The sequence below is a fragment of the Tupaia chinensis genome, unplaced genomic scaffold (assembly GCF_000334495.1).
Source record: "Tupaia chinensis unplaced genomic scaffold, TupChi_1.0 Scaffold146907_1, whole genome shotgun sequence".
Taxonomy (NCBI): Eukaryota; Metazoa; Chordata; class Mammalia; order Scandentia; family Tupaiidae; genus Tupaia; species Tupaia belangeri.
The window spans coordinates 2,121,942-2,146,121 of record NW_006206760.1 but is presented as its reverse complement, the minus strand read 5'-3'; the positions used below and the strand labels follow the sequence as shown (position 1 = coordinate 2,146,121).

The 24,180-nt window shown below is 44.7% G+C and overlaps 1 protein-coding gene across 3 annotated transcripts in view; it reads left to right on the top strand.

The window, feature by feature from the left end:
- Nucleotides 1-24,180, top strand: part of KLHL5 (kelch like family member 5) — a 73,717-nt gene that overhangs the window by 42,120 nt on the left and 7,417 nt on the right. For 2 of the 3 annotated variants that reach the window (XM_027768567.1, XM_027768569.1), the window contains exons 6-11: nt 1,205-1,417; nt 7,020-7,206; nt 10,787-11,011; nt 12,879-13,041; nt 16,249-16,461; nt 18,213-18,384. In XM_027768567.1, the coding sequence (XP_027624368.1) occupies nt 1,205-1,417; nt 7,020-7,206; nt 10,787-11,011; nt 12,879-13,041; nt 16,249-16,461; nt 18,213-18,384 (1,173 nt within the window). Of the gene's footprint in view, nt 1-1,204; nt 1,418-7,019; nt 7,207-10,786; nt 11,012-12,878; nt 13,042-16,248; nt 16,462-18,212; nt 18,385-24,162 lie in introns of all 3 variants that reach the window. The other variant, XM_027768568.1, reaches the window with a different exon arrangement.

Below are 24,180 nucleotides of genomic sequence, written 5' to 3'. Positions count from 1 at the left end.
ATAGCGAAAACCTTTCCAAAAAAAAAAAAAAAAGCCAGCTACAATGACAGCCTCCCATCCTAAGTATTCATGACAAGACCCCACAATAAAAGTGACACTTACCACCATTCCCGGTATAGCTGTCCTCTGACAGCTGCCATCCATGTGCCTTTCTGGCTTAGGAGTGTACTTCTTTTCTGTTCGAAATCTTTACTTTTCTGGGACCAGCAGGTGGTGTGGTGATTAAGACACTGGACAATCCCACATGGCCGACCGTGGTTCGAGTCCTGGACCTAGTGGCTTGTGTTCTCACTTTCCCTCTCTCTCGCTCTCTCCCCGTGTCTCCCTCTGGTCAAATTAAAATAAACGAATGAATAAATAAAATTAAATACTAGTTCTTTTAAAAAAAGAGAAATCTTTACTTTTCCATTAAAATTTTTCTTTTCCTTCTCTCCATCATTGTTTTTCATTCTGTGTCTTAGGACAGGTCTCTGAACTTTAGAGATCTGGACTCAAAAATACCAAGTATCTTACACAACATAGTTCAGCGCCCCCACCCGATAACAATACAGTGTTTTAGTTCAGCGCCCCCACCCGATAACAATACAGTGTTTTAATTCTACTAATGGTAACATAATTGCAGTTTCATTTTTCCTGCTGTGTTCCTCTCGCAGCAAGTAAGTATATAACAGTTGCTATGAAAGAATTTTTTTTCTTTTAGAATAGATGCATATTTTATTTTATAAGAAAAGGCAAGACATTTTCCCAAAATAGTTGTCCCAGTTTACACTTCGACCAGCAGCAGAAGTATAATGCTTTTCAAGGTTTAAGGTATAAATTGTTTTTGATGCCTAGTACAAAAGACATTTAGTTGGGGTTTTTTTGTTTTTTGTTTTTTGTTTTTTTGAGAGGTTTTTGCTATAGGGCACGTGCGCTTGCCAGACAGACCGAGAGAGACAGAGAGATAGAAAGCAAGAAATCACCCCCCAGGGGGATGGCCACACCGCAATCCCTTCTCCTCCATTCTCCTCTCGGGATCTTGGGCACACACGCACACGTGCCCGGCGTGAGTTTTAAGCCACCAGGTCCGGGACGTGAACTGCAGTCGACTACGTGGGAGTCCAGTGACATAGCCATTACGCTAACTGCTGGTCCCTTAGTTTTTTAAATAAACTGGGAGGGCCAGAAGGTATGATTTCGTTTGTTTGCTGTTTTTTCCCTCTAGGAGCACTTCATGGAAGTAATCAGAAACCAGGAATTTGTGTTATTACCAGCCAGCGAAATCGCGAAGCTCTTGGCCAGTGACGACATGAACATTCCCAACGAGGAGACAATCCTGAATGCCCTTCTCACTTGGGTCCGCCACGATTTGGAGCAAAGACGGAAAGACCTCAGTAAGCTTTTGGCTTATATTAGGCTACCCCTTCTTGCACCACAGGTAATTCATAGATGCCTGTGTATTGGGTCTTTTCTTAGCCTGTTCTTCAAGTAAAGGAATTTTACATACGTTTTCTAGAAATGTATAGGTGAGGGGCCAGCAGGTGGTGTGGTGGCTAAGGCACTGGACTTCTACATGGCTAACCAGAGTTCGAGGCCCAGAGCCAGCGGCTGGAAAAATCACACTAGGCATGTGTGCATGTGTGTTCAAAACCCCAAGAGGAGAATGGAGAAGGGATTGTGGTGTGGCCATCCTCCCAGGGGTGATTTCTCACTTTCCCTTTCCTGTCTCTCTCCAGTGAGCAAACACACACCCTGTGGGAAAAACCTAATCATAATTATTATAGTAATATAATAGCAATAATAATAAACCCAGAGGTGAGAAGATAGTAAGCCAGTAAAACCCTGCTAACGTTTCCAGTCTAGAAGGTCTGGCTACCTATGTTACGTCAGTCAACATTCTTGATCTGGAATTGGTCATTTTATTTGACTCAGCTGTAAACCATCCTACCAATCTGAAGAGAATTAGTAAAGCTGTTAATAAAAGGAACACTGGAGGGCCAGACCGGTAGCATAGTGATTAAGGCGCTGGACTCCCACATGGCTGGCCATGGTTCGAGTCCTGGACCCAGCAGCTTGAAAGTCATGCCAGGTGTATGTTCATGCATGCCCAAAATCCCAAGTGAAGATGGCAGAAAGACTGTAGTGTGGTCATCCCCCCCAGGGGATGACTTCTCACTTTCCTTCTCATTGTCTCTCTGTCTCTCTGGCTAGCGCACATGCCCTATGAAAAGAAATCTTTTTTTTAAAAAAAGGGAATATTAGACTCTAGAATATTTAGGTAAATTCCTTTGCCACATGTTTACTAAGTACCTAGTAAATACTGGATTCTGGTGACACACAGATTAGTAAAATATGATAACGGAGTGCTAGCTTTGCCATTTTAAAGCTCTATGGCTTGGCATTTTTATGTCCCTCAGTTTCTCCATCTGTCAAGTGGAGAAAATGTCCTCTCTATCTCACAGAATTATTATGACAATCAGAAGTGAAGTAAGATGTTGAGGTGCCAGCCGGTAGCGTGGTGCTTAGGGCAGCTGGAGCCCAGATGGCTGATGGCGTGTTCCAGTCCTGGATATGGCAGCTCAAGAGAAACACCAGGCACGTGTGTGTGCATGCTCAAAATTCCAAGAGGAGGGGCCAGCAGATGGCATAATGGTTACATTGCTGGACTCCCACATAATCAGCCATGATTCAAGTCCCAGACACAGAAGCTTGAAACTCATGCCAGGCATGTGTGCATACATACCCAAAATCCCAAGAGAAGAAGGGCAGAGAAGGGATTGCAGCATGGTCATCCCCGCTGGGAGGTGATTTCTCACATTCTGTCTCTCTCTGACTCTCTGGCAAGCACACACACCCTATAGCAAGAAGGAAGGAAGGAAGGAAGGAAGGAAGGAAGGAAGGAAGGAAGGAAGGAAGGAAGGAAGGAAGGAAGGAAGGAAAGAGAGAGAGAGAGAGAGAGAGAGAGAAAGAAAGAAAGAAAGAAAGAAAGAAAGAAAGAAAGAAAGAAAGAAAGAAAGAGAGAAAAGAAAGAAAAAGAAAGAAAGAAAGAAAGAAAAGAAAGAAAGAAAGAAAGAAAGAAAGAAAGAAAGAAAGAAAGAAGAAAAAGAAAAAAATACATTCTCTCTCTAAAACAAAAAAAATCCCAAGAGGAGCAGGGATTGTGGCAATGCTATTTACCCCGGGGAGTGCTTTCCCACTCTCCCTCCCTCTCTGTTTCTCTCTGATAAGCACATGTGCCCTATAACAAAATTTTTAGAGCAAAGAATGATATTGGTATTATTATTATCATTATTTAAGAACTAAGAGCTATCCAGTTGGTTCATTCAAGGCAATCAATCATAACATTTAAATGCATGGTTTCCCCTTTTTACAATTTTCACTGAAATATACAAGAATTTCCACTGTGTATTCTTCCGCCTAGCTCAAGGCCTTGAATGGAAAAAAAAAAAAAGGCCTTGAAAGCAGGGAAAGAAAGAGCTGTTACTGTTTAAGGTCAGCCTTTCTTTTCTTTTTTTTAAGTGAAAATGCCATAAATTTTCTCTCGTTTGTGATTATCTTGAAGATAATGTAGTCTTTCCTGCTGCCGTCAGTGAGAGTGCCTGTTTGCTGTCTACCTTACAGAGAGCAAACTCAGAGCCGCCGCTTTATAAGAAAGACCTCCCTTTGGGACCAGCAGTTAGCATAATGGCTATGTCGCTGGACTCCCACGTAGTCGACCGCGGTTCACGTCCCGGACCCGGTGGCTTAAAACTCACACCGGGCGCGTGTGCGTGTGTGCCCAAGATCCCGAGAGGAGAATGGAGGAGAAGGGATTGCGGCGTGGCCATCTTACCTGGGGGGGTGATTTCTCACTTTCTGTCTCTCTGTCTCTGTCTGGCGAGCGCACACGCCCTATAGCGAAAACCTCTCCAAAATAAAAGAAAAAAAAAGAAAAAGAAAGACCTTCCTTTTAAAGGTAGAATAGAATACTTAGGAGTGAAGCAGCATGAATTGATGACAACTCAAGAATAACATAACACATTTCTCTTGAAATCAGACTTGAAGAAGGGAGTTACATTTCTACGGCTACCTGGCTGATTTTTTTTTTCTTATCCTATTCTAGAGGAAAGAAAAGAAAACCTGAAAAATCCTATTAGACTTAGGAAAGAATCTGCAATTAATTAACCTGACAGCTTACTTCAGTTTTGCAGTTTCCAACATGTATAATACTGTACTTGCGTGACTCTCTGAGGCCTTTAAATTTTCTGTCGTCCAGGATATTGCTAATAACCGTAGCCATGCATTCTTAGATAAATCATCTCACTTTGGAAATGATTTAGCCCAACACCTGTTGTACAAATGAAGTCACAGACCGAAAAAGTAAAACCATCTGTTCGAAATTGCAAAGTTATTGCCTAAATTCCTGTTCTTCATTTTATTTGGCTTTGCTACTTGGCTAACGTCAGAGAGCCAGCGAGAGGCTGAGGTGGGACTTGAACCCAAGTGCTGTTGCGTGCCTCTCTGCTAAACCACCCTACCTCTCGAATGGCACATGTATAGAATTGCTGGATGGAGAGGGAGAGCAGGTGGAGGAGGAAATAAATCTAAAAATAGACCAGTGATTATAATGTGATGAGACAAAGGCTCTGAGAGGTAGGGAACGTGGCATTATAAAAAAGTAGGAGCAGCCCACCCACACTGATGGAAAGGAAGCAGAGAGAACTCCTGAAGGGGCGTTTGATCTAGATCATGAATTAGCCACCCTGATAAGAGGGCCCGACACCCCCGGACATGTAGGAGATGACACTGCAGAGTCTAAGTCAATATATCCTGCTCTAGATCTGCAGGTAGTTTGCATGACCAGAATGTAGACGTCAGCCAGAAAAGGGTTAATGCACGTCACTCTCTTTATTAAACATTGCTTTGAATATTTTAGCAATTGCAATAACAAAATTGTTAAATGGTGTATGCATTAGAAAAACGTATCAAACCATGCCTATTAGGTGATAATTATTATTGTTATTATGCATAACTCCTAGAGTTTAATAAGTAATGTGGTACCGTGGGAAGTTAAAATACAAGTGTTCTGTAGTCAGTAGATTGTCTCTCCGCCAGCAAAATAAATGCAAAATGAAAAATGTTGAATCCATTACCAATAATAATAAAAAGAAATATGTAGAAATATATTTAATAAAAGAAAGGCATGAGACCTATAAGAAGAAAGTTAAATAGCAAACGAGAAGGTTTCTTGAACAGAAAGACTTAATACCACAAAAATGTAAATCTCTCAAAGTTAGTAAATAAATTTAAGACAGTTTCTATTTTAATTCTAGGAGGGCCAATGGTGAAAGAGAACTGGGTCACCTTCTCTGAAGCTTACATAAAAAATAAAGGGCTCAAAAATAGCCAACACAACAATGACAATTAACAGCAGGGGAGTTTTCAATATCAAATATCAGAATATGCCACAAAGACATTGTATTAAAATATGGTATTAAGATAGTAATAGACAAATAGATCATTAGACTAGAATGAAGAATCAAAAAAAAAAAATCTCATATGCCTTGAGATCTGTTTATGAGAATGTAATAAATGGCCAAGGTTTAATCCAGTTGGAAACGGAGGGACTAATTTAATAAATACTAGTGTAAAATGAGCTGTTCATCTTGGAGAAAATAACAATGTTCCTCTTCCATTCATACTTTATTTAAAAAGTAATTTCACGGGACCAGCAATTGGTGTAATGGCTATGTCGCTGGACTCCCATGTAGTCGACCACAGTTCGAGTCCTAGACCCGGTGACTTAAACTCATGCCGGGAGCACTTGTGTGTGTGCCCAAGATCCCAAGAGGAGAATGGAGGAGAAGGGATTGCTGTGTGGCCATCCCCCCTGGGAGGTGATTTTTCGCAGTCTCTCTGTCTCTCTCTGTCTTCCTGGCTAGTGCAAATTCCCTATAGCAAAAACCTCTCCTCCTCCCCCCCCAAAAAAAAAGTAATTTCACAAAGATCAGTGACCTAAATCAGTAGTCCTCAACCTTTCTGGCACCAGGGACTGATTTCATAACCGGCAGTTTTTCCAAGGACGGGTGTGTGTGCTGGGGGTAGGGAGGTTATGAGAGCATGCCACCTAGATCCCTCACATGTGCTGTTCACAGTAGGCTTCACACGCCTGTGAGAATCTAAAACTGCCACTGATCTGACAGGAGTGGGAGCTCAGGTAAAATGCGAGCAATGGGGAGCGGCTGTAAATACAGATGAAGCTTCACTTGCTAGCCTGCCGCTCACCTCTTATTGGGCAGCCCGGTTCCTAACAGGCCATGGACTAGTACCAGTTCAAGAAAGGGAGTTGGAGACCCGTAGCCTAAATGAAAGAAATGAAGCAGAAAAGTATCACCAGATAACCTAGGAGACTGGAGCAAAAAACGCTTTCTAACCAGAACTGAAAATTCAAAAGCTATGAAATGAAAGACACATATTTGATGAAAATTGTTTGTTCAGCAAAATTTTTATGCACAACCTAAATTGTCAGATGATAAGTCTAGAAAAAAACACAATTGAAAAATAAAAGGTTACCTTTTTTATGCATGTGTATTATAAAGAACTTTTACAAACTTCCAGTTGAGAGATAAATAATAGAAAAAAAGGAGGCAGGCAGAGAAGTAGATTAAAAGGATAAATGATGGGCCAGCAGGTGGCGTGGTGAAGGTGCTGGATCCCACATGGCTGGCTACATGGTTTGAGTCCCAGACCCAGTGGCTTGAAAAACTCTCTGGGCATGTGTGAGGAGAGTGGAGGAGATGGGATCGTGTCGTGGTCATCTCCCAGCAGATGATTTTCTCACTTGTTTCTCTCTTCCCCCCCTCTCTTTCTCCCTCCCTCCACCCCTCCTTCCTTCCCTCCCTTCCTCTCTCTCTCCCCAGTGAGTGTGTGTGCCCTATAGCAAAAACAAGCAAACAAAAATCTTTGTTTTAAAAAACAGTAATTACCATTTGAGAGCTATGAATATCATTTATTCCTTTAACTCCACTATTTTCTTAGTGACTTGGAAAACATTTTTCTAGTTCTTGGCAGACATGGAAAACAATGCCCTTTTTCGGGATGATATAGAATGTCAGAAACTCATTATGGAAGCCATGAAGTATCACTTGTTGCCAGAGAGACGACCCATGTTACAAAGTCCTCGGACGAAGCCTAGGAAGTCGACTGTTGGCACCTTATTCGCAGTTGGAGGAATGGATTCCACCAAAGGTATCGAGTAGTCCTTTCTTGGGGGGAAGTAAAAGGGGGGAGGGAAGATAGTTTTAATAACTGGTGTATGTGGCCCGAGAACTCTTGGGAGAAATGGCTGCTGTCAGATGGGGCAAAAGAAGTAGCAGGTAAGCCCGGGCAGCCTCTGGTGCCACAGAGTAAGGAAGTGCTCAAGGAAAGATGGAGACCAGTCAAAAGGCACAGAAAGCAGCTCGTAGGAGCTGGCACTATCCAAATCTGGGATAATTGGAGCATCAAAGTAAATGATTATGCCTATCACAACAAGAAGTAGCCATGAGTCCACACTGATCCAAATAAAGAAAAGAGAAGGCATGTCAGCCAGGTGGCATGGTATTGAGGCAGCTGGATCCCACACGACCATCTGAACAGTTCAAGTCCCAGACCTGGTGGCTAGAGAAACACACCAGGTGCATGTGTGTGTGAGTGCCCAAAATCCCGAGAGGGGACTGGAGAAGAAGGGACTCCACCCCGGGGGGGTGCTTTCTCTCTCTCTCTCTCTCTCTCTCTCTCTCTCTCTCTCTCTCTGTTCCTCTCCAGTGAACACATGTACCCTGTGGCAAATTTAAAATCAGAAACACACCACCGATAGAGTGGCAACTAATAAATGTAGAATGAATGATGAAAGTTTTTAAATTACCATCTGGCCGGGCCAGCAGTGTAGTAGTAACACTGGACTCCCGCATGGCCATCTGCAGTTCGTTGGCTTGAAACACACCAGGCGTGTGTGTGTGTGCGTGCCCGAGATCCCAGGAGGAGAATGGAGGAGAAGGGATTGTGGAGTGGCCATCCCCCTGGAGGGGGGGATTTCTTACTCTCTCTCTCACTGTCTCTGTCTTATATCTCTCTCCAGAGAGTGTATGCACCCTAAGGCAAAAACCTCAAAAAACAATTACCATTAGGCAACCATTATAAAATAATTGATTCGATCAAGAATCATTAATGGTGGCTGACATATCAAGGCCCCTCCCTGCCACGGGCTTATTAGTTACTAAGAGTAAAATAGCGTCCATGCAGTGGAGAAAGCTGGCCCATGGCACCTTGACCAGTGATCCAAGGTCACGTGGCCAGTAACTGATGACCGAGGGTCAGTGTGTACCTCCAAGAACTCGACAGCTCATCGACGGCTCTGTCCAGAGTGAGTAGTCCGAACTTGGATCAGAGAAACCAACCCGCCAGCCTACGATGCGAGAGACTCTGCAAAAGAGCTTGTCTGTCTGCAGTATTCAAAAACAGTCATGTCATGAAATTCAAAAAAGCTTCAGGAATGGTTCCAGATTACAGGAGACTAAAGAGACACGACAGCTCCTGTAATATACATCATCTTGAAATCTCTTTTGCTGTTTAGGACATAATTGAAACATAAAATCCAATAGAGCCTGCAGATGAGATAATAGCTTTGTATAAATTTCCATATTTTGATGACTGTATTTTGGTTCTATGAGAAAATTTCTTGTTTTAAGGAAAATAAACTATAAAGTATCTAGGGTGTAGGGACATCGTATTTAGGGTGTAGAGGAATCGGATCTGCAACTCACTCTTATGTATGCGTGCAGAAAACACATGCATATATGCTTTGAAAATCAAATGTAGTCTGGGACCAGCAGTTAGCATAATGGCTGTTGCTGGACTCCCATGTAGTCAACTGTGGTTCGAGTCCTGGACCCGGTGGCTTCAACTCACGCTGGGCGTGTGTGTGTGTGTGCCCAAGATCCCGAGAGGAGAATGGAGGAGAAGGGATTGCGGCATGGTCATCCCCCCCAGGGGGTGACTTCTCGCTTCTGTCTCTCTGTCTCTCTCTGTCTTTCTGGTAAGCGCATGCACCCTGTAGCAAAAACCTCTCCAAAAAATAAAGAAAGAAGAAAGAAAGAAAGGAAATCCAATGTAGTGAAATATAAATATTTGGGAGTCAGGGTCAGAAGTATCTAGGAGTCCTTTGGAGCAGTCCTGCAGCAGTTCTTCCTAGGAAAGCAGTGAATACCGTACGGAGAGCCCCCTGGGTGCAGGGCATATGCTAGATGCGCTCTGGGCGCTTCGTCTCAGGATGCATCGATCCACCCTCCTGAGGACGGATGGTCAGCCACCCCCCTCTGATCTCGTACTCCAACTCCATTGGCCTCCATTCATCTAATGCGCCAAATGTTGTAGCCGCCATCGGGCTATTGCATTCGCTCTTCCTTCTCCTGGAAATGCTCAGCCCCCTGATACAGAACTGCCTGACAGAAATCATGCTCGAACCCTCTGTCCAGCGTCACCCTACCTTGGGGCCTTCCATGACCATTCAGAGGCCTCGTGCCTCCTGCTTTCTGACCCTCCCCAGCACTTCCAGTCTGTTGTAGTACCTGATACGCTTTTTTAGGGTCTGCTTTTCCCCAGGTAAGCTCCAGAAAACCAAGGAGTTGGTTTTGCTCATGAACAGCCTCCAGAGCCTAGAACGGCGCCTCGCGTGGAGATGGCGTCAATAAGTATTCACCCACTGAAGGAAGGTTGTCTTTTGTTGTCTCTTGAATGATCTACATGACCGAAGCCCTCGATGCATTAATCACATTCAAGGGTTTCTCTCCAATAAGGCCCCTTTTTTGTTGTTTAAGCTTATTTCATTTTTTCATGAGAGAGAGTGAGACCCCACCACACATGACTCAGCCACTCACATAAAGAACTCCCACGTAGTCGACTGCGGTTCGCGTCCCGGACCCGGTGGCTTAAAACTCATGTCGGGCACGTGTGCGTGCTTGCCCAAGATCCCGAGAGGAGAATGGAGGAGAAGGGATTGCAGCGTGGCCATCCCCCCTGGGAGGTGATTTCTCACTTTCTGTCTCTGTCTCTCTCTGTCTGGCGAGCGCATGTGCCCTATAGTGAAAACCTCTCCCAAAAAAAAGAACTCCCTTGGAGCCATCCATGACCTCCATGTAGTTCAATCCAATACTTTTTTTTCTCTTTTTTTTTTAAAGACTTTTTGCTACAGGGAGCAGGCACTTGCCAGAGAGAAAAAGAGAAAGTAAGAAATCACCCCCACAGGGGAGATGGCCACGCCACAATCCCTTCCCCTCCATTCTCCTCTCAGGATTTTTTGGACACACATGCACATGCACCTGACATGACTTTCAAGCCCCTGGGTCCAGGGCTTGAACTGCAGTTGGCCATGTGGGAGTCCGGCATCTTAACCACTACTCCACCTACTGGCTCCAGTCCAATACTTTTTAGTCTTCACTTTCCTTGCCCTTCTCAGTAGCATTTGTTCCTGTTGGCAGACCCACCTGCTATGGACGTTCTCCTGTGGCTTCCATGGCACTGAAGTCCCTTCCTGCCCCCCGCTGGGTATTGCTTGCAGCTTCCTTTGATAGGGAATCCTTGCCCGTCCGTCCTTTTAATACTGGGACTTCGTGGGGGCCTTCATGAGCTCACAGATGGCAACAGGGGCCAGATCACGCAGGGGCCTTATGGGTGTTACAGAGCTATTGTCATCAGTGCTAATAAAGCGATGCTTTTGTGCATAGCGTTGCATAAAACAGCCAGTCGTGGTAGAATGTTATTCACGTAACTCGTATATGTCACCCTTAAGGAGCAACGAGCATCGAGAAGTACGACCTCCGTACAAATATGTGGACCCCGGTAGCGAACATGAACGGGCGGAGGCTGCAGTTTGGTGTCGCGGTGTTAGATGACAAACTGTACGTGGTGGGGGGCCGCGACGGGCTGAAGACGCTGAACACTGTCGAGTGCTACAACCCCAAGACGAAAACCTGGAGCGTGATGCCGCCCATGTCCACACACCGGCACGGCCTCGGTAAGCTGGGCCACGCAGGCGGGCTCGGGGTGCGGTGCGTGAGGCTTCCTGGGCCCTGTTGCGCTCTGACAGGCAGGGGACGATCAACGTGGCTGCTGAGTGGCCGAGCACTCCTTCACACGCACACTCACACACATGCATATACACGCACTCACACACACGTGCACGCATGCACACATGCACACACACATGCACACACACGCCCTTACCGTACCCCCAGCACAAGCCTCCTCAGGACCTCTGCACGTGCAGCACCCTCTCCCCCTCAGATAGCCCACGTCAGGTTTCCTAACTTCATTTCCACTCAAACATCACCTTATCATCTTCCCAACCCTTTCTTACCCTTCTACTCTGCTCCATTTTTTAAAATTAGTATTTCAAAGGTCGGCAAGTGGTATAGTGGTTAAAGGCACTGAATTCCCACCCGGCCGACTGTGGTTCAAGCCCCGGACCTGGTGGTTTGCTTTCTCACTTTCCTTTTCTCTCTCTCTGTCTGTCTCTGGTCAAATTTAAAAAATAATACTAACAAATGGAATTAAATAAATAATTCTTTTTTAAAAAACTAGCATTTCACGATAACTGAAACATATTTGTGCCTGTCCCCTGACTAAAATAGGTCTGTGAAGGCACAACCCCTGCCTCTGTGTTCCGTTGAGTGCCTGGCACTTAGTAGGAGCTCAGTAGATATCTGTGGGATTAAATTAACAAATGCTCTCTGCCCATGAGTCATACCAATAGGTTGTGGTATCAAATCTAACTACAGTTGGGGCCAATGGATGGAATGGTGGTTGAGGTGCTAGACTCCCACATGGCCAACCGCAGTTCAAGTCCTGGACCTGGCAGCTGGCCTTCTCACTGTCCCTCTCTTTCTCTGTCTCTCTCTGGTAGGCACACGTGCCTTTTAGAAAATTAATAAACGATAATAATAATTTTGATCATAAATAAAATTGAGTGGATAATTCTTTTTTTAAAAAAGACAACTATTTTTAAAAATAGGACCATAGTAAAATCTCATGAATTTAAAGTAATGGGGGAAAGGAATAAAAATGCTTTTTCAAATATATCTTAAATCCAGATTATTGAAAAAATGTCTTAAGTAGTGGTAATGTATGCATCTGAGGCAATTTTAAAATTTAAAATAACATTTCATAGTTGTTCCCCAAAAATAATGCCTCTTGGAGCCGTAGATGGAGTAATGGTTACATTGCTGGACTCCCATGTAGTCAACCTGGTTCGATCCCCAGACCCAGCAGCTTAAAACTCATGCCAGGTGTGTGTGCATGCCCAAAATCCCAAGAGGAGAATGGAGAAGGGATTGTGGCATGGCCATCCCCCCTTGGGGGTGATTTCTCATTTTCTATCTCTCTGGCAAGTGCATGTGCCCAATAGCAAAAATCTCTCAAAAAAAAAAAAAATAGTAATACCTCTAAAACTTTTGCTATAGGGCGCGTGCGCTCGCCAGAAAGACAGAGAGAGACAGAGAGACAGAAAGAGAGAAATCGCCCCCCAGGGGCGATGGCCGTGCCGCAATCCCTTCTCCTCCATTCTCCTCTCAGGATCTTGGGCATGGACACACACGCACCCGGCGTGAGTTTAAGTCACCAGGTCTGGGACTTGAACCACAGTCGACTACGTGTGAGTCCAGCAACATAGCCATTATGCTAACTGCTGGTCCCATGCCTCTAAAACTTTTAAGACCAGACTGCAGAGCTATTTCACACACACCTCCGCCACCACCAGACGCCTATATCAGAAATTTTTGTTTGGCTAAATTTGCATATTTAAAGTTTATTGTTCAGGTAAAATGTGTTTTCTCAAAGATTTAGCAACAGATCAGAAGTCATGCCTTCTTCCTGTCTCCTCACAGGCGTGGCTGTACTGGAAGGCCCCATGTATGCGGTCGGAGGGCATGATGGCTGGAGCTACCTGAACACGGTGGAGAGGTGGGACCCTCAGGCCCGCCAGTGGAATTTCGTTGCTACGATGTCCACCCCCAGGAGCACAGTAGGCGTGGCAGTACTGAGTGGAAAGTAAGGAAGTATTTAAAATTACATTTGAAATGCAGTAAAACAAAACTATTAACCCATATCAGTTCAAGTTAAAAATATACATGGAGAAGGCCAGCTGATAGCCAGGGGTTAAAATGGCCTGACCCCACATGGCCAGCTGCAGTTCGAGTCCCAGACCCAGTGGCTTCAAAAACACGTGCCAAGTGTGTGTGCATCCATGCCCTAAATCTTGAAAGGAGGGAGAGATTAAAGAGGAGGGGTCATGGTGAGACCATTCCCATGGGGGGGTGCTTTCTAATATATATACGCAGAGAAATACTTTAGGAGTGATTAAAAGACTTTTTTAAAAATAATCTCTCTTTTTTTATAGTAGTTCTAAATATAAATGAAAACTTAAGGTAGGTTTTCATTCTAATATGTAGATACTATACACTTCTGTCTGTCATTTTCAAAATAGAAATATCACATACCTATTCAATATTAATCATCTGTACAGTAAAAATCTGTAGTTTATAGACCTTTGAAAGGTCATATTCTTGGGCCAGCAGATGGCACGGTGGTTAACGCACTGGACTCCCACAAGTCTGACCATGGTTTGAGCTCCTGACCTAATGGCTTGAAAATCGTGCCAGGCACATGTGGGTGCATGCCCAAAATCCCAGGAGGAGAATGGAGAAGAAGGGATTTCAGCATGGCCACCACCTCAGGGGTGATTTCTCACTTTCTCTCTATCTCTGTCTCACTCTATCTCTCTGGCAAGCGCACATACCCTATGGCCCCCCCAAAAAATAAATAAATAAGTACACAGTCTTTTAAAAGTAGTATAGTGTTGGGCCAGCAGGTGGTGTGGTAGTTAAGGGCACTGGACTCCCACATAGCCGACCGTGGTTCGAGTCCTGGACCTGGCAGCTTGCTTTCTCTATTCCCTCTCTCTTTCTCTCTCACTCTGTCCCTCTCTGGTCAAATTTAAATTAATAAATAAATAAAGTTAAATAAAATAATTCTTTACCAAAAAAGGTCGTATAGTGTCAGGGGCAGCAGATGACATAGTGGTTATGTCACTGGACTCCCACATGACCTGGTGGCTCCAAAATCACCTCGAGCACGTATGCATGCATGCCCACAATCCCAGGAGGAGAATGGAGGAGAAAGGATTGTGGCATGGCCATCCCCCTTGGGAGGTGATTTCTCGCTTTCCCTCTCACTGTCTCTCTCTCTCTCCCTCTCTCTCTCTCCCTAGTGAGTGCACTTGCCCTAAGGCAATTTCTCTCAGGGTTGCCTTAAAATTTTCTTCCATCTTTTCTGCTGGCTTATTTTTACTTTTACTCCCCTTTCTTATCTTGTTACACTGGGGATAGCCGGAGGGGGATTAGAAAGACCTCTCTTGCCTCTTGTCTGCTGTAAATAGCTTTGAATGGAGCTGTCACCAAAAGTTCCTGTTACTAGAAAACCGCACACATACCCTTTCAGTCCTTTCTTCTGTGAAACAAGCCCTCGGTGGTGGTAAATAAAAGGTGCTTGTTGCATACCATTTGCTTACTTAAAATACTTTGTGGTCGTCCAGAATCAGAAAGAAGTAAGGATTGAAATAGTCTTAAAATGATGATAGAGGGACCAGCAGTTAGTGTAATGGCTATGTCTCTGGACTCCCATATAGTCAACTGTAGTTCAAGTCCTGGGTCCGGTGACCTAAACTCACGCCAGGCACGTGTGTGTGCATGCCCAAGATCCCGAGAGGAGAATGGAGGAGAAGGGATTGCAGCATGGCTGTCCCCTCTGGGAGGTGATTTCTCACTTTCTGTCTCTCTGTCTCTCTCTGTCTTTCTGGAGAGCGCACATACCCTATAGCAAAAAGCCTCTCCGAAAAAAAGAAAAGTACAGGAAAATGTTTTGCTTAATAAAAAATATTGTGTCTAAATCATTAAAAATAGTTTACATATATTTTTAATTCAGAGTAAAAAACTATTTCACATATGGACTGCTAATGCATTAAAATCGAACAGCATTTAGGTCATTCACATACCATATTTTAGATTAACATATTCTCTTCTACAATAATTTCTATATACTCATTTACATGCCATTGTCTCAAGCTACTCTTTCATTCTCCTATTGCTATATTACAAGAGCATCTCAGCTGCTCATCAATGTAACCATGTGTCCTGATTCTGCTTCTTACTGGGTGACCCCGTGCAAGCCCCTTACTCTCTGTGAGCCCCTGTTTCTTCACCTGTGAAACAGAGGTACGGATGGTGTCTCCCAGCGTCACGGGGGAGATTAAGTTAATAGATGTAAAGCACCTCACCTGTGGCAGGTGCTCAGAAAGGTTAGTTTCTGTGCTTTATAGTCAAGCGCTGTCTTAGCTACTTAAAAACAAGACATGGTCCGTGTCTGTGCCATATCTTCACCTATTCTAAGACACACACTTTGACCCCTGTGAACTGACAGTGCCTTTTGGGCCAGCCAGTGGCACAGTGATTAAGGAGACTGATCCCACATAGCCAATGACATGGTTCAAGTCCCAGACCTGGCTGCTTGAAAAATCACACCAGGCACGGGACCAGCAGTTAGCGTAATGGCTATGTCGCTGGGCTCCCATGTAGTCGATCACGGTTCGCATCCTGGACTTGGTGGCTTAAAACTCACGCCGGGCTTGTGTGAGTGCGTGCCCAAGATCCTGAGAGGAGAACGGAGGAGAAGGGATTGCAGCGTGGCCATCCCCCAAGGGGTGATTTCTCGCTTTCTATCTCTCTGTCTCTGTCTGCCTGTCTGGCGAGCGCATGCGTCCTATAGCAAAAACTTCTCAAAAAAAAAAAAAAAATCACACCAGGCACATGTGTATGCATGCTCCAGATCCCAAGAGAAGAATGGAGGAAAAGGGATTGTGGCAAGAGCACATGCTTCCAATGGCTAAACTAAAATTTAAAAAAAAAAAAAGAAAAAAAGTACGTGCATCTTATAATCAGCATGACGAGTCAGACAGGTGGCAGCTGTGAAGTAGCTGTTCCTGCCGTTGTGTGTCATTTTGCTCTTTGTCATGCGCACACATATGGTGTATGCAGGTGTCATGTAACTGTTGGCATATTTCTTTCCTAATGGCACATACAGTGCCAAGGTGCCTCGTACTCAATGCACCTTAAACTCCATGGAATCCTGCAAGAATAGCCTCTGTCTTCAAAACAGTCACCACACTGTTCCCTCTGTACCGTTTCATCGTTCCTTTCACAGACTTTACGCAGTTGGTGGTCGCGACGGAAGTTCCTGCCTCAAGTCCGTAGAGTGTTTTGACCCTCACACGAACAAGTGGACGCCGTGCGCACAGATGTCCAAGAGGAGAGGCGGCGTGGGGGTCACGACCTGGAACGGGCTGCTCTATGCCATCGGAGGCCATGACGCCCCCGCTTCCAACCTGACTTCCCGGCTCTCGGACTGCGTGGAGAGGTAACGTGCTGTGAAGGGAAACGGGGTCGGGGGGCCAGAGGGGGACAAAGACATAGATCTCTGATGCTTTCAGACAGATGAGCAACTGCTTACCGAGCACCCACCTCTGCGAGGCGGTCCCTTGGGTGCTCTGGAGGCCTGGGTTGTCCGCTCTGGGCGTCTCGCCCTCTGTCCACCAGTGGCCCAGGCAGATTCTTCTCTCTCCACGCTGCTGCCATTGCCTTAAACTTTGCCTGAGAAACTTTGCATTGATTGATTGACTGATGGATGGAATCACATGACACGTGATTACGTTGTGCGCGTTTGCTGAACACCACACCGAGTAAGGAAAGAAAAGGAGCTTGATGAATTTCAGAGAGAATGAATAGAGGCTGGAGGTTAAATGAGAAGTGTAAAGGACAGGGACGTTGATGACACATTTTAGTATGAAAGGGAATCCTGCAAAGTAACAGACTAGAACAAAAGGCTGAGAATAAGACTTACAAGCCTAGTAAACACATCGTCCTCACTGGGTTCATGAAACTAAAGTATGGGGCCAGGCAAAGAGTCCACGAGCAGAACACTTGGCCCCTAGACCAGGTTCCTGTCTGCGATGTGAAATCTATTCCAAGCAATGGGGAGAACTGAATGGGTTTGGGAGGTGGCCTCAATAGGAGCCTGTGTGAACACTCCCAAACAGAAAGGAAAATGGGCCATACTGGAAACCAAGAGGCGGCCATGATGGCTGGAGGACAGGGTGATGGAGTGAGCGATGGGAAGGGAGGAATGGAGTGGTGTACGGGCGGATCATGGAGTCTAAGGCTTTATTAAGGATTTGAGATTCTAGAGAAGTAGGAAGTTAATAAATGTGTGTGTGTGTGTGTGTGTGTGTGTCTAGACTGCTTCTGAGATTAGTGTGACCGGCTCAATAAGTTGTAAATGACTAGAAGGATCAAAAAAAAATAAAGCAAAGTTTGTGGATAATGAGCACTTTCTGAGAAATCACAAATAAGATGCGGTGGTTGTTTTTTCATGAAGGAGTAATTACATCCGGGCATTTCACCCATATTGGGGAGGAAGCAATTCAGACTACGCCTGTTCTGTGTAATATCCTAGGTCAGGCATATGGAAGGCATTGTACTCTTGGCCTCGTGAATGGTGGGCTCACTGTCCTGCTGCACCCGTGAAGGGCTGCTCTTTGGTCTAAGAGGTATTAGAGAGAACGTGGGTCACCCTAGCATGGCAGCTCTGCTCTTAGACAACTGTGGGCAGCTCTACTCAGGACACCTCGTGCAAGGAACACGAGGGTCCACGAACGGACAGCTGGGATGATTGAGGCCGTGTGTCATCTTACACAGCGCTTCACGTGCCGATTTCCCTAGATTTTAAGTAGTCCAATCATTAAAGCAGTTTTCAGTCTTTACTTTAGCTGCTTTTTTAAAAGTTTTTCTTGGGACCCAGCAGTTAGCGTAATGGCTATGTCTCTGGACTCCCACGTAGTCGACCGTGGTTCACGCCCCGGACCCGGTGGTTTAGAACTCACGCCAGACGCATGTGCGTACGTCCCCAAGATCCCGAGAGAAGAATGGAGGAGAAGGGAATGTGGCGTGGCCATCCCCCCTGGGGGGTGATTTCTCACTTTCTGTCTCTCTGTCTTTTTGGCGAGCGCACGCGCCCTATAGCAAAAAACCTCTCCAAAAAAAGAATTAAACTTTTTTCATGGAAAACATGTTGAGAATTGTATCCACTGAAGTTCTACACTTTTGTCTCAGATACGACCCCAAAACAGACATGTGGACCGCGGTGGCGTCCATGAGCATCAGCCGGGACGCGGTGGGCGTCTGTTTACTGGGCGATAAGCTGTATGCAGTGGGCGGGTATGACGGACAGACTTACCTTAACACGGTGGAGGCTTACGACCCCCAGACGAACGAGTGGACCCAGGTATGGCGTTTCGCTTTTCATTATCACACTTGCTCTTTTGTCAAAACGATTCCGTTGGTAAAACATTCTCTCTCCATTTTCTGTCCAGTGTTAAAATATATAGCATAAATTAGGATAAAGCCATCTCTTGATCCACTATAGAAACAAAAACGAGGGAACCAGCAGTTAGCGTAATGGCTATGTCGCTAGACTCCCATGTAGTCGACCGCGGTTCACGTCCCGGACCCGGTGGCTTAAAACTCACACCGGGCGCGTGTGCGTGTGTGCCCAAGATCCTGAGAGGAGGATGGAGGAGAAGGGATTGCGGCGTGACCATCCCCCCTGAGGAGTGATTTCTCGCTTTCTGTCTCTATGTCTCTCTCTGTCTGGCGAGCGCACGGTGCCCTATAGCGAAAACCTCTCAAAAAAAAAAACAAACAAACAAACAAAAGCGATAGTTTAATTTTATAATACAATTAAAATCCAAAATCACCTTTGGAGTATAAGTTAATACTCAAGATAAATGATTGATCTGCCACCATTTTTCTAGCACTGAGACAGCTGACAGGGCCACAGGAGTTCTCTAATGAATGGAGAGAGACTGTGGAAAATAAGGAAGGATATTCATCAGAAAAACTGGAACCTACCCAATAGGAACAAAGTGGTTTTTGTTTTGTTTTTGTTTTTAAGATTTGCCAGAGGGCTAATGCACTTGCCAGAGAAAGAGAAGGGGAGGGGGGTGGGGAGTGAGAAAATACCCCAATGGGCATGGTCACTCTGCAATCCCTTCTCATCCACTTACCCCTCCTTTTAGGATTTTGGGCACGCATGCACATGTACCTGGTGTGTTTTTTCTTACCATCAGGTCTACGACTTAAACCATGCCATGGGTCATGTGCATCCAGCCACCTTAACCACCAGCCTTTGGACTAGCCCACAAGAATTTTTAAATACTTAAGCCACTGTTGGGGAACAGACTAAATTTCTAATTCTAACCTAATAAAGATGACAATCTTAGATTAATAAATAAGAATCTTGAACTGGCCAACCTGTTAACAGAGAGAATTCCAACCATGTGTATTTCTGGGAGGGCCTAGCCCTTATAAGAAAGCTCTGTGCAATCTTTGCTTCCAGTATCTCCAAGAATGAAATCGGGAATTTTGTTCTTTTAATACCCAATTCAGCATCTGCCACATCAAAGACACACAGTAAACGTTTAACTGGGCCAGGGTTTTCTTACATACAAGCAGCAGTGGTCATTGTTGCCAAGAAAACAAAACTGGGACTTCCTGCTGTCATAGAGCGTCTTAGGTAGGAAAGCTCTCTGTGTGCAAGGGGAGAACTCGCAATCAAGGCTATCAGGCGTGTGATATCCTGTCTCCTGACATGGGCAGTCAGTGATGTGGGAAATCGATGAGAAGAAAGGAGGTGGTTGTTGGGAAGACTTTCACGAGAAGGAAGTGGGATGTAAGCTAAGCCTTAGTAAATTGATCTGCATCAAAAAGGTTGGGAAGGAAAGGAAAGCTGGGTGAGAAAACATGAATGAAATGTCACGGAAACAGAAATGTACAAGACATTGAGGGAATATGGCTGGCTAAAAAGATCCATGCTTGAGAAGAGTAGGACTTCTTACTGGAGAGGAAGATCGGGTCAGAGTGGCACTCTGTGAAGGCCGAGCCAAAGAGTCTGATCATGAGAGCCAGCAAACACTTCTACCCAAGACAGTGATGCGGCTGGGGACAGGGTAAGTTGGAGCTGGGGAAAGTGCACAGAAGGAAAGACTTGTAGAAGATTCCTCAATGGCAAGGTTTGACAGGGTCACCCTAGATGGGGACAGTAGCACTGCCAAGACCTGCCCTTCTTCCTTTGTATACTCACACTTATTAGGTTGGACTGGGAGATGCAGGTTTCAAGAGAACACCAAAGGAACGCTCAGAGAGGTCTTTAGAAGACAATGCCATAGAGCATTTGAAGGGAGGAGAGGAGGTTTAACAGTATTAGGGGGGAGGCCTTCAACAAGGTTGGCAAAGAGGTGGAATTAAAGTATGAGTGTATTTGTGATACAAAAAGAAATTAGAAATCCATGATGGTTTTTTTGTAATATGCATTTTTCATGATCTCTTTGAAGACCCCTCATATAGAGAAGAATAAAGATGATTGGTTATTCATGAAATTGTAGGGCGCTCTGAGAATATGATAGAAGCAGAAGCCCCCATGTAGTTTAAAAAGCAAAGAGAACAATAACATAATAGGGAGCTAGAGGGACTTGTAGTTTTTTGAGAAGAGAACAATAACATAATAGGGAGCTAGAGGTACTTGTAGTTTTTTGGGTTTTCTTTTCTTTTTCTTTTTTTTTGTTTTTTTAGTTCCTGCTATAGGGCGCATGTGCTCGCAGGAGGACAGAAAGCGAAAAATCACCCCTCAGGGGAATGGCCACACTGCAAATCCCTTCTCCATTCTCCTCTTGGGATTTGGGGCACACACATACATGTGCCCAGTATGAGTTTCACCGCCAGGTCCGGCACTCAAACCATGGTTGACCACGTGAGAGTCCAGCAATGTAACCATTGCACCGTCTGCTGGTCCTGGGGCATGCAGCTTTAAAACAATGACAAAAAGTTCACATTCAATGAGCACAGTTGATGTGCCAGGCTCTGTACTAGAAACTTTACATTGAAGAATTTCTTAAATCTTGGGGCCAGCAGGTGACGTGGTGGTTGGGGTGTTGGACTCCCACATGGCCAACCACGGTTCAAGTCCTAGACCTGGAGACTTGTTTTCTCATGCTTCCTCTCTCCCTCTCTGTCTCTCTCTGGTCAAACTGAAGAATAATAAATATATTGAATGAATAATAATAATTTTTTTAAAAAAAGAATTTATTAAATCTTTCCAACATCACTCTAAGCTCCATTATTTCCCCCATTGAACAAGATGAGGAATCTGACACAGAGAAGTTAAATAGCTAACTCAAAATCACATAGCAACTAGTGGTGAAGTTAAAACTGGAGCCAAGGGGGCTGGTAGGTGGCATGGAGGTTAAGGTGCTGGATCCCACATAGCTTACTGTGTAGTTTTGAGTTCTGGACTGGGTGGCTTGAAAATCACACCAGGTACATGTGCATGTGTGCCCAAAATCCCAAGAGGAGACAGGAGGAGAAGGGATTGCGGTGTGGCCCTGCCACCTGAGAAGTGATGTCTCTCTCGCTCGCTCTCTCTCGAGTTCACATGCCCTGTAGCAAAAAATAATAATAAAATAAAATGAAAATTGAGCCAAGAATTTTTCTCTCATAATGGAGATGACAGTGGGAGGGAGGGTGGGAGTCCAGCTTGTAGAAAGAAAAAGCAAAACTGAAGGGCAGCTTCCTGGAAGCAGGGTGGGAAACAGAATTGAGAGCAAAGACTGGTGATCTTCAGATCTTATTGTCTAAGACTTGACCCACCATGGTAGCCACAGCTGGGGATGACCACCAAAGAGATCAGAGAGACAAGAGAATCTCTTCTTTGCATGTTTGATTTAAGCCCTTAGTCCAGTTACAAGAAACTCTATTGGCCAGTATTTGAGATTTGTTGTTATAGCAATAGATAATTTTTTTAAAATATTTTTCCTATAGGGTATGCACGCTCGCTTTAGAGACAGCGAGAAAGCAAGAAATCACCCCCAAGGGGGAGATGGCCATGCAGCAATCCCTTCTCCTCCACTCTCCTCTTGGGATGTTGGACATGATGCACACGTGCCCAGTGTGAGGTTTAAGCCACTGGGTCCAAGACTTGAACCATGGTTGGCTACATGGGAGTTCAGCAATGTAATCATTACGCCATCTGCTGGTCCCAGCAGTAGATACTGTATGTTGAGTCACTCTATCACAGTTACTAATCTGTGACTACATAGCTATTTTGTTTGCGTGCCACCTGTATTGCTACTTTAAAGCACTTCAAATGGTGCCAGCAGATAGCCTGGTGATTAAGGCACTCAATTCCCACATGGCTGACCACAGTTCAGGTCCCAGACATGGCAGCTTGAAAAATCATACCGAGTGCATGTACATGTGTGCCCCAAATCCCAGTAAGAGAAAAGATTGTGGTGTGGCCATTTCCCTGGGGGGAGGGGTGATTTCTCACTTTCCCTGTCTGTGTCTCTCTCAGGTGAGTGTATATGCCCTATGGCAAAAATCTAAAAAATAAATAAATAAAGCACCGAAAATGTGGATTTATAACCATCGTTTCTGACAAATGCAGGTCTTCCTTTCACTGTTCTGACAAATGGACAGAGGACATTTATAGAGAGACTTGAAATGAGATGACAGGGTTTTACACCACCACCACCCACTCCACCATTAGCCTTGACCCACAGCTGGAGGTGACTGCTGTGAGTTTAATAAATTCTCCGAGCTGAACTTTCTAGCCGTTGTCATGACAATGTCAGCTCTTCACAGTGGAGAGACTTAGTGTCCTGGATGTCTTGACAAAAGCTGCTAATTACAAACTGACATTTTGATTTAGATGATACAGAAGTTACTTCTGCAAAACCATAAATAGATACGGTTTTAAAAATAGGTGATTCGAGTCTTCAAGGAGATATAACAACAAATTCAGGTGGAGAACAACTAAGAAATCTCTTAAAATCAAAATCTGATCTGTCTTAAAGTACACTTATTGATCAGAAAATCACTTTTGCATTATGGATTTGATTTTTTTAAAAATTGTATTACATATATATCTTAACATATATTTGGGGGCCATGAGGTGGCATGGTGGTTAAAGCATTGGATTCCCATATGGCGAGCCACAGTTTGAGTCCCAGACCCTATGGCTTGAAAATCACCATAGGCACGTGTATGTGTGCCCAAAATCCCAAGAGGAGGATGAAGGAGAAGGAATTGCAGCATGGCCATCCCCCATGAAGGGTGATCTCTCACTTTCCCTCCCTCTGTCTCTCTGATGAGCACACATGCCTTGTGGAAAAAAAAAAAAAACTTCAAAAATGCATCGTTTCTTACTGTGTTTAGAGTAGTGCTTCAGAAATTATCTTTGTCTTCGCTTTTGTTTCCACTAGCAATTACCCAATATCTATGATGTTTTCAAAAAAAAAAAAAAAGAAAAGAAAAAGAAGAAAATAAGAAGTGAAAGATCTAGGGATTGTTCCTTATCGATAAATTAAAATCGTATTTCTCCCTCTAGCAACTCCATACCCTGTTTCCACCTCACTCCAAGGTCTCATTCACCAGATCTGTTTTGACTCCTAGGGAGTTGGCTTGATGACATTTATTACCTATTTACTCTGCTGAAAAGTAGTAGAATAAGTCTAGAGGTCTCAACCATGTGCATGGCAGACAGTGAGCATGAAGGGGCTGGTTCCTCTGGGTTAAGCAGATCCCCAGGCTCACAGTGGGGTCTGTACTGTCTCAGAGGTGGCCTGGCTCTTAGAGGACCTCTGTAGATAGCACTTGATATTTTCTTCTTTTTGGCCACAGTTACTTTCAATGTTCAGCATTTCTTAATATCCATACTGTGCATCATTTGGGCCAAAATACAGTATTTCACAGAAACCAGTTCTTGAGTTATTAAAAGAGGAGCAGGTACATAATCACGTGATCTACGCAAAGCAATTTAGTCTCTGAAACTTGGACATCCGAAGGAGATTCCTGGCAACAGGACCTGGTCAGCTGGAGGACTGGGGCAGCAGGGGTCTGGTCAGCTCTTTGCCAGCAAGTACAGATTAGTTCAGTATTTCACCACCTGTGGTGTAGCACTGACATTTTACCTGCAAACCCGACACATCTCTTTTCCGTTCTTTTTCAGGTTGCTCCGCTGTGCCTC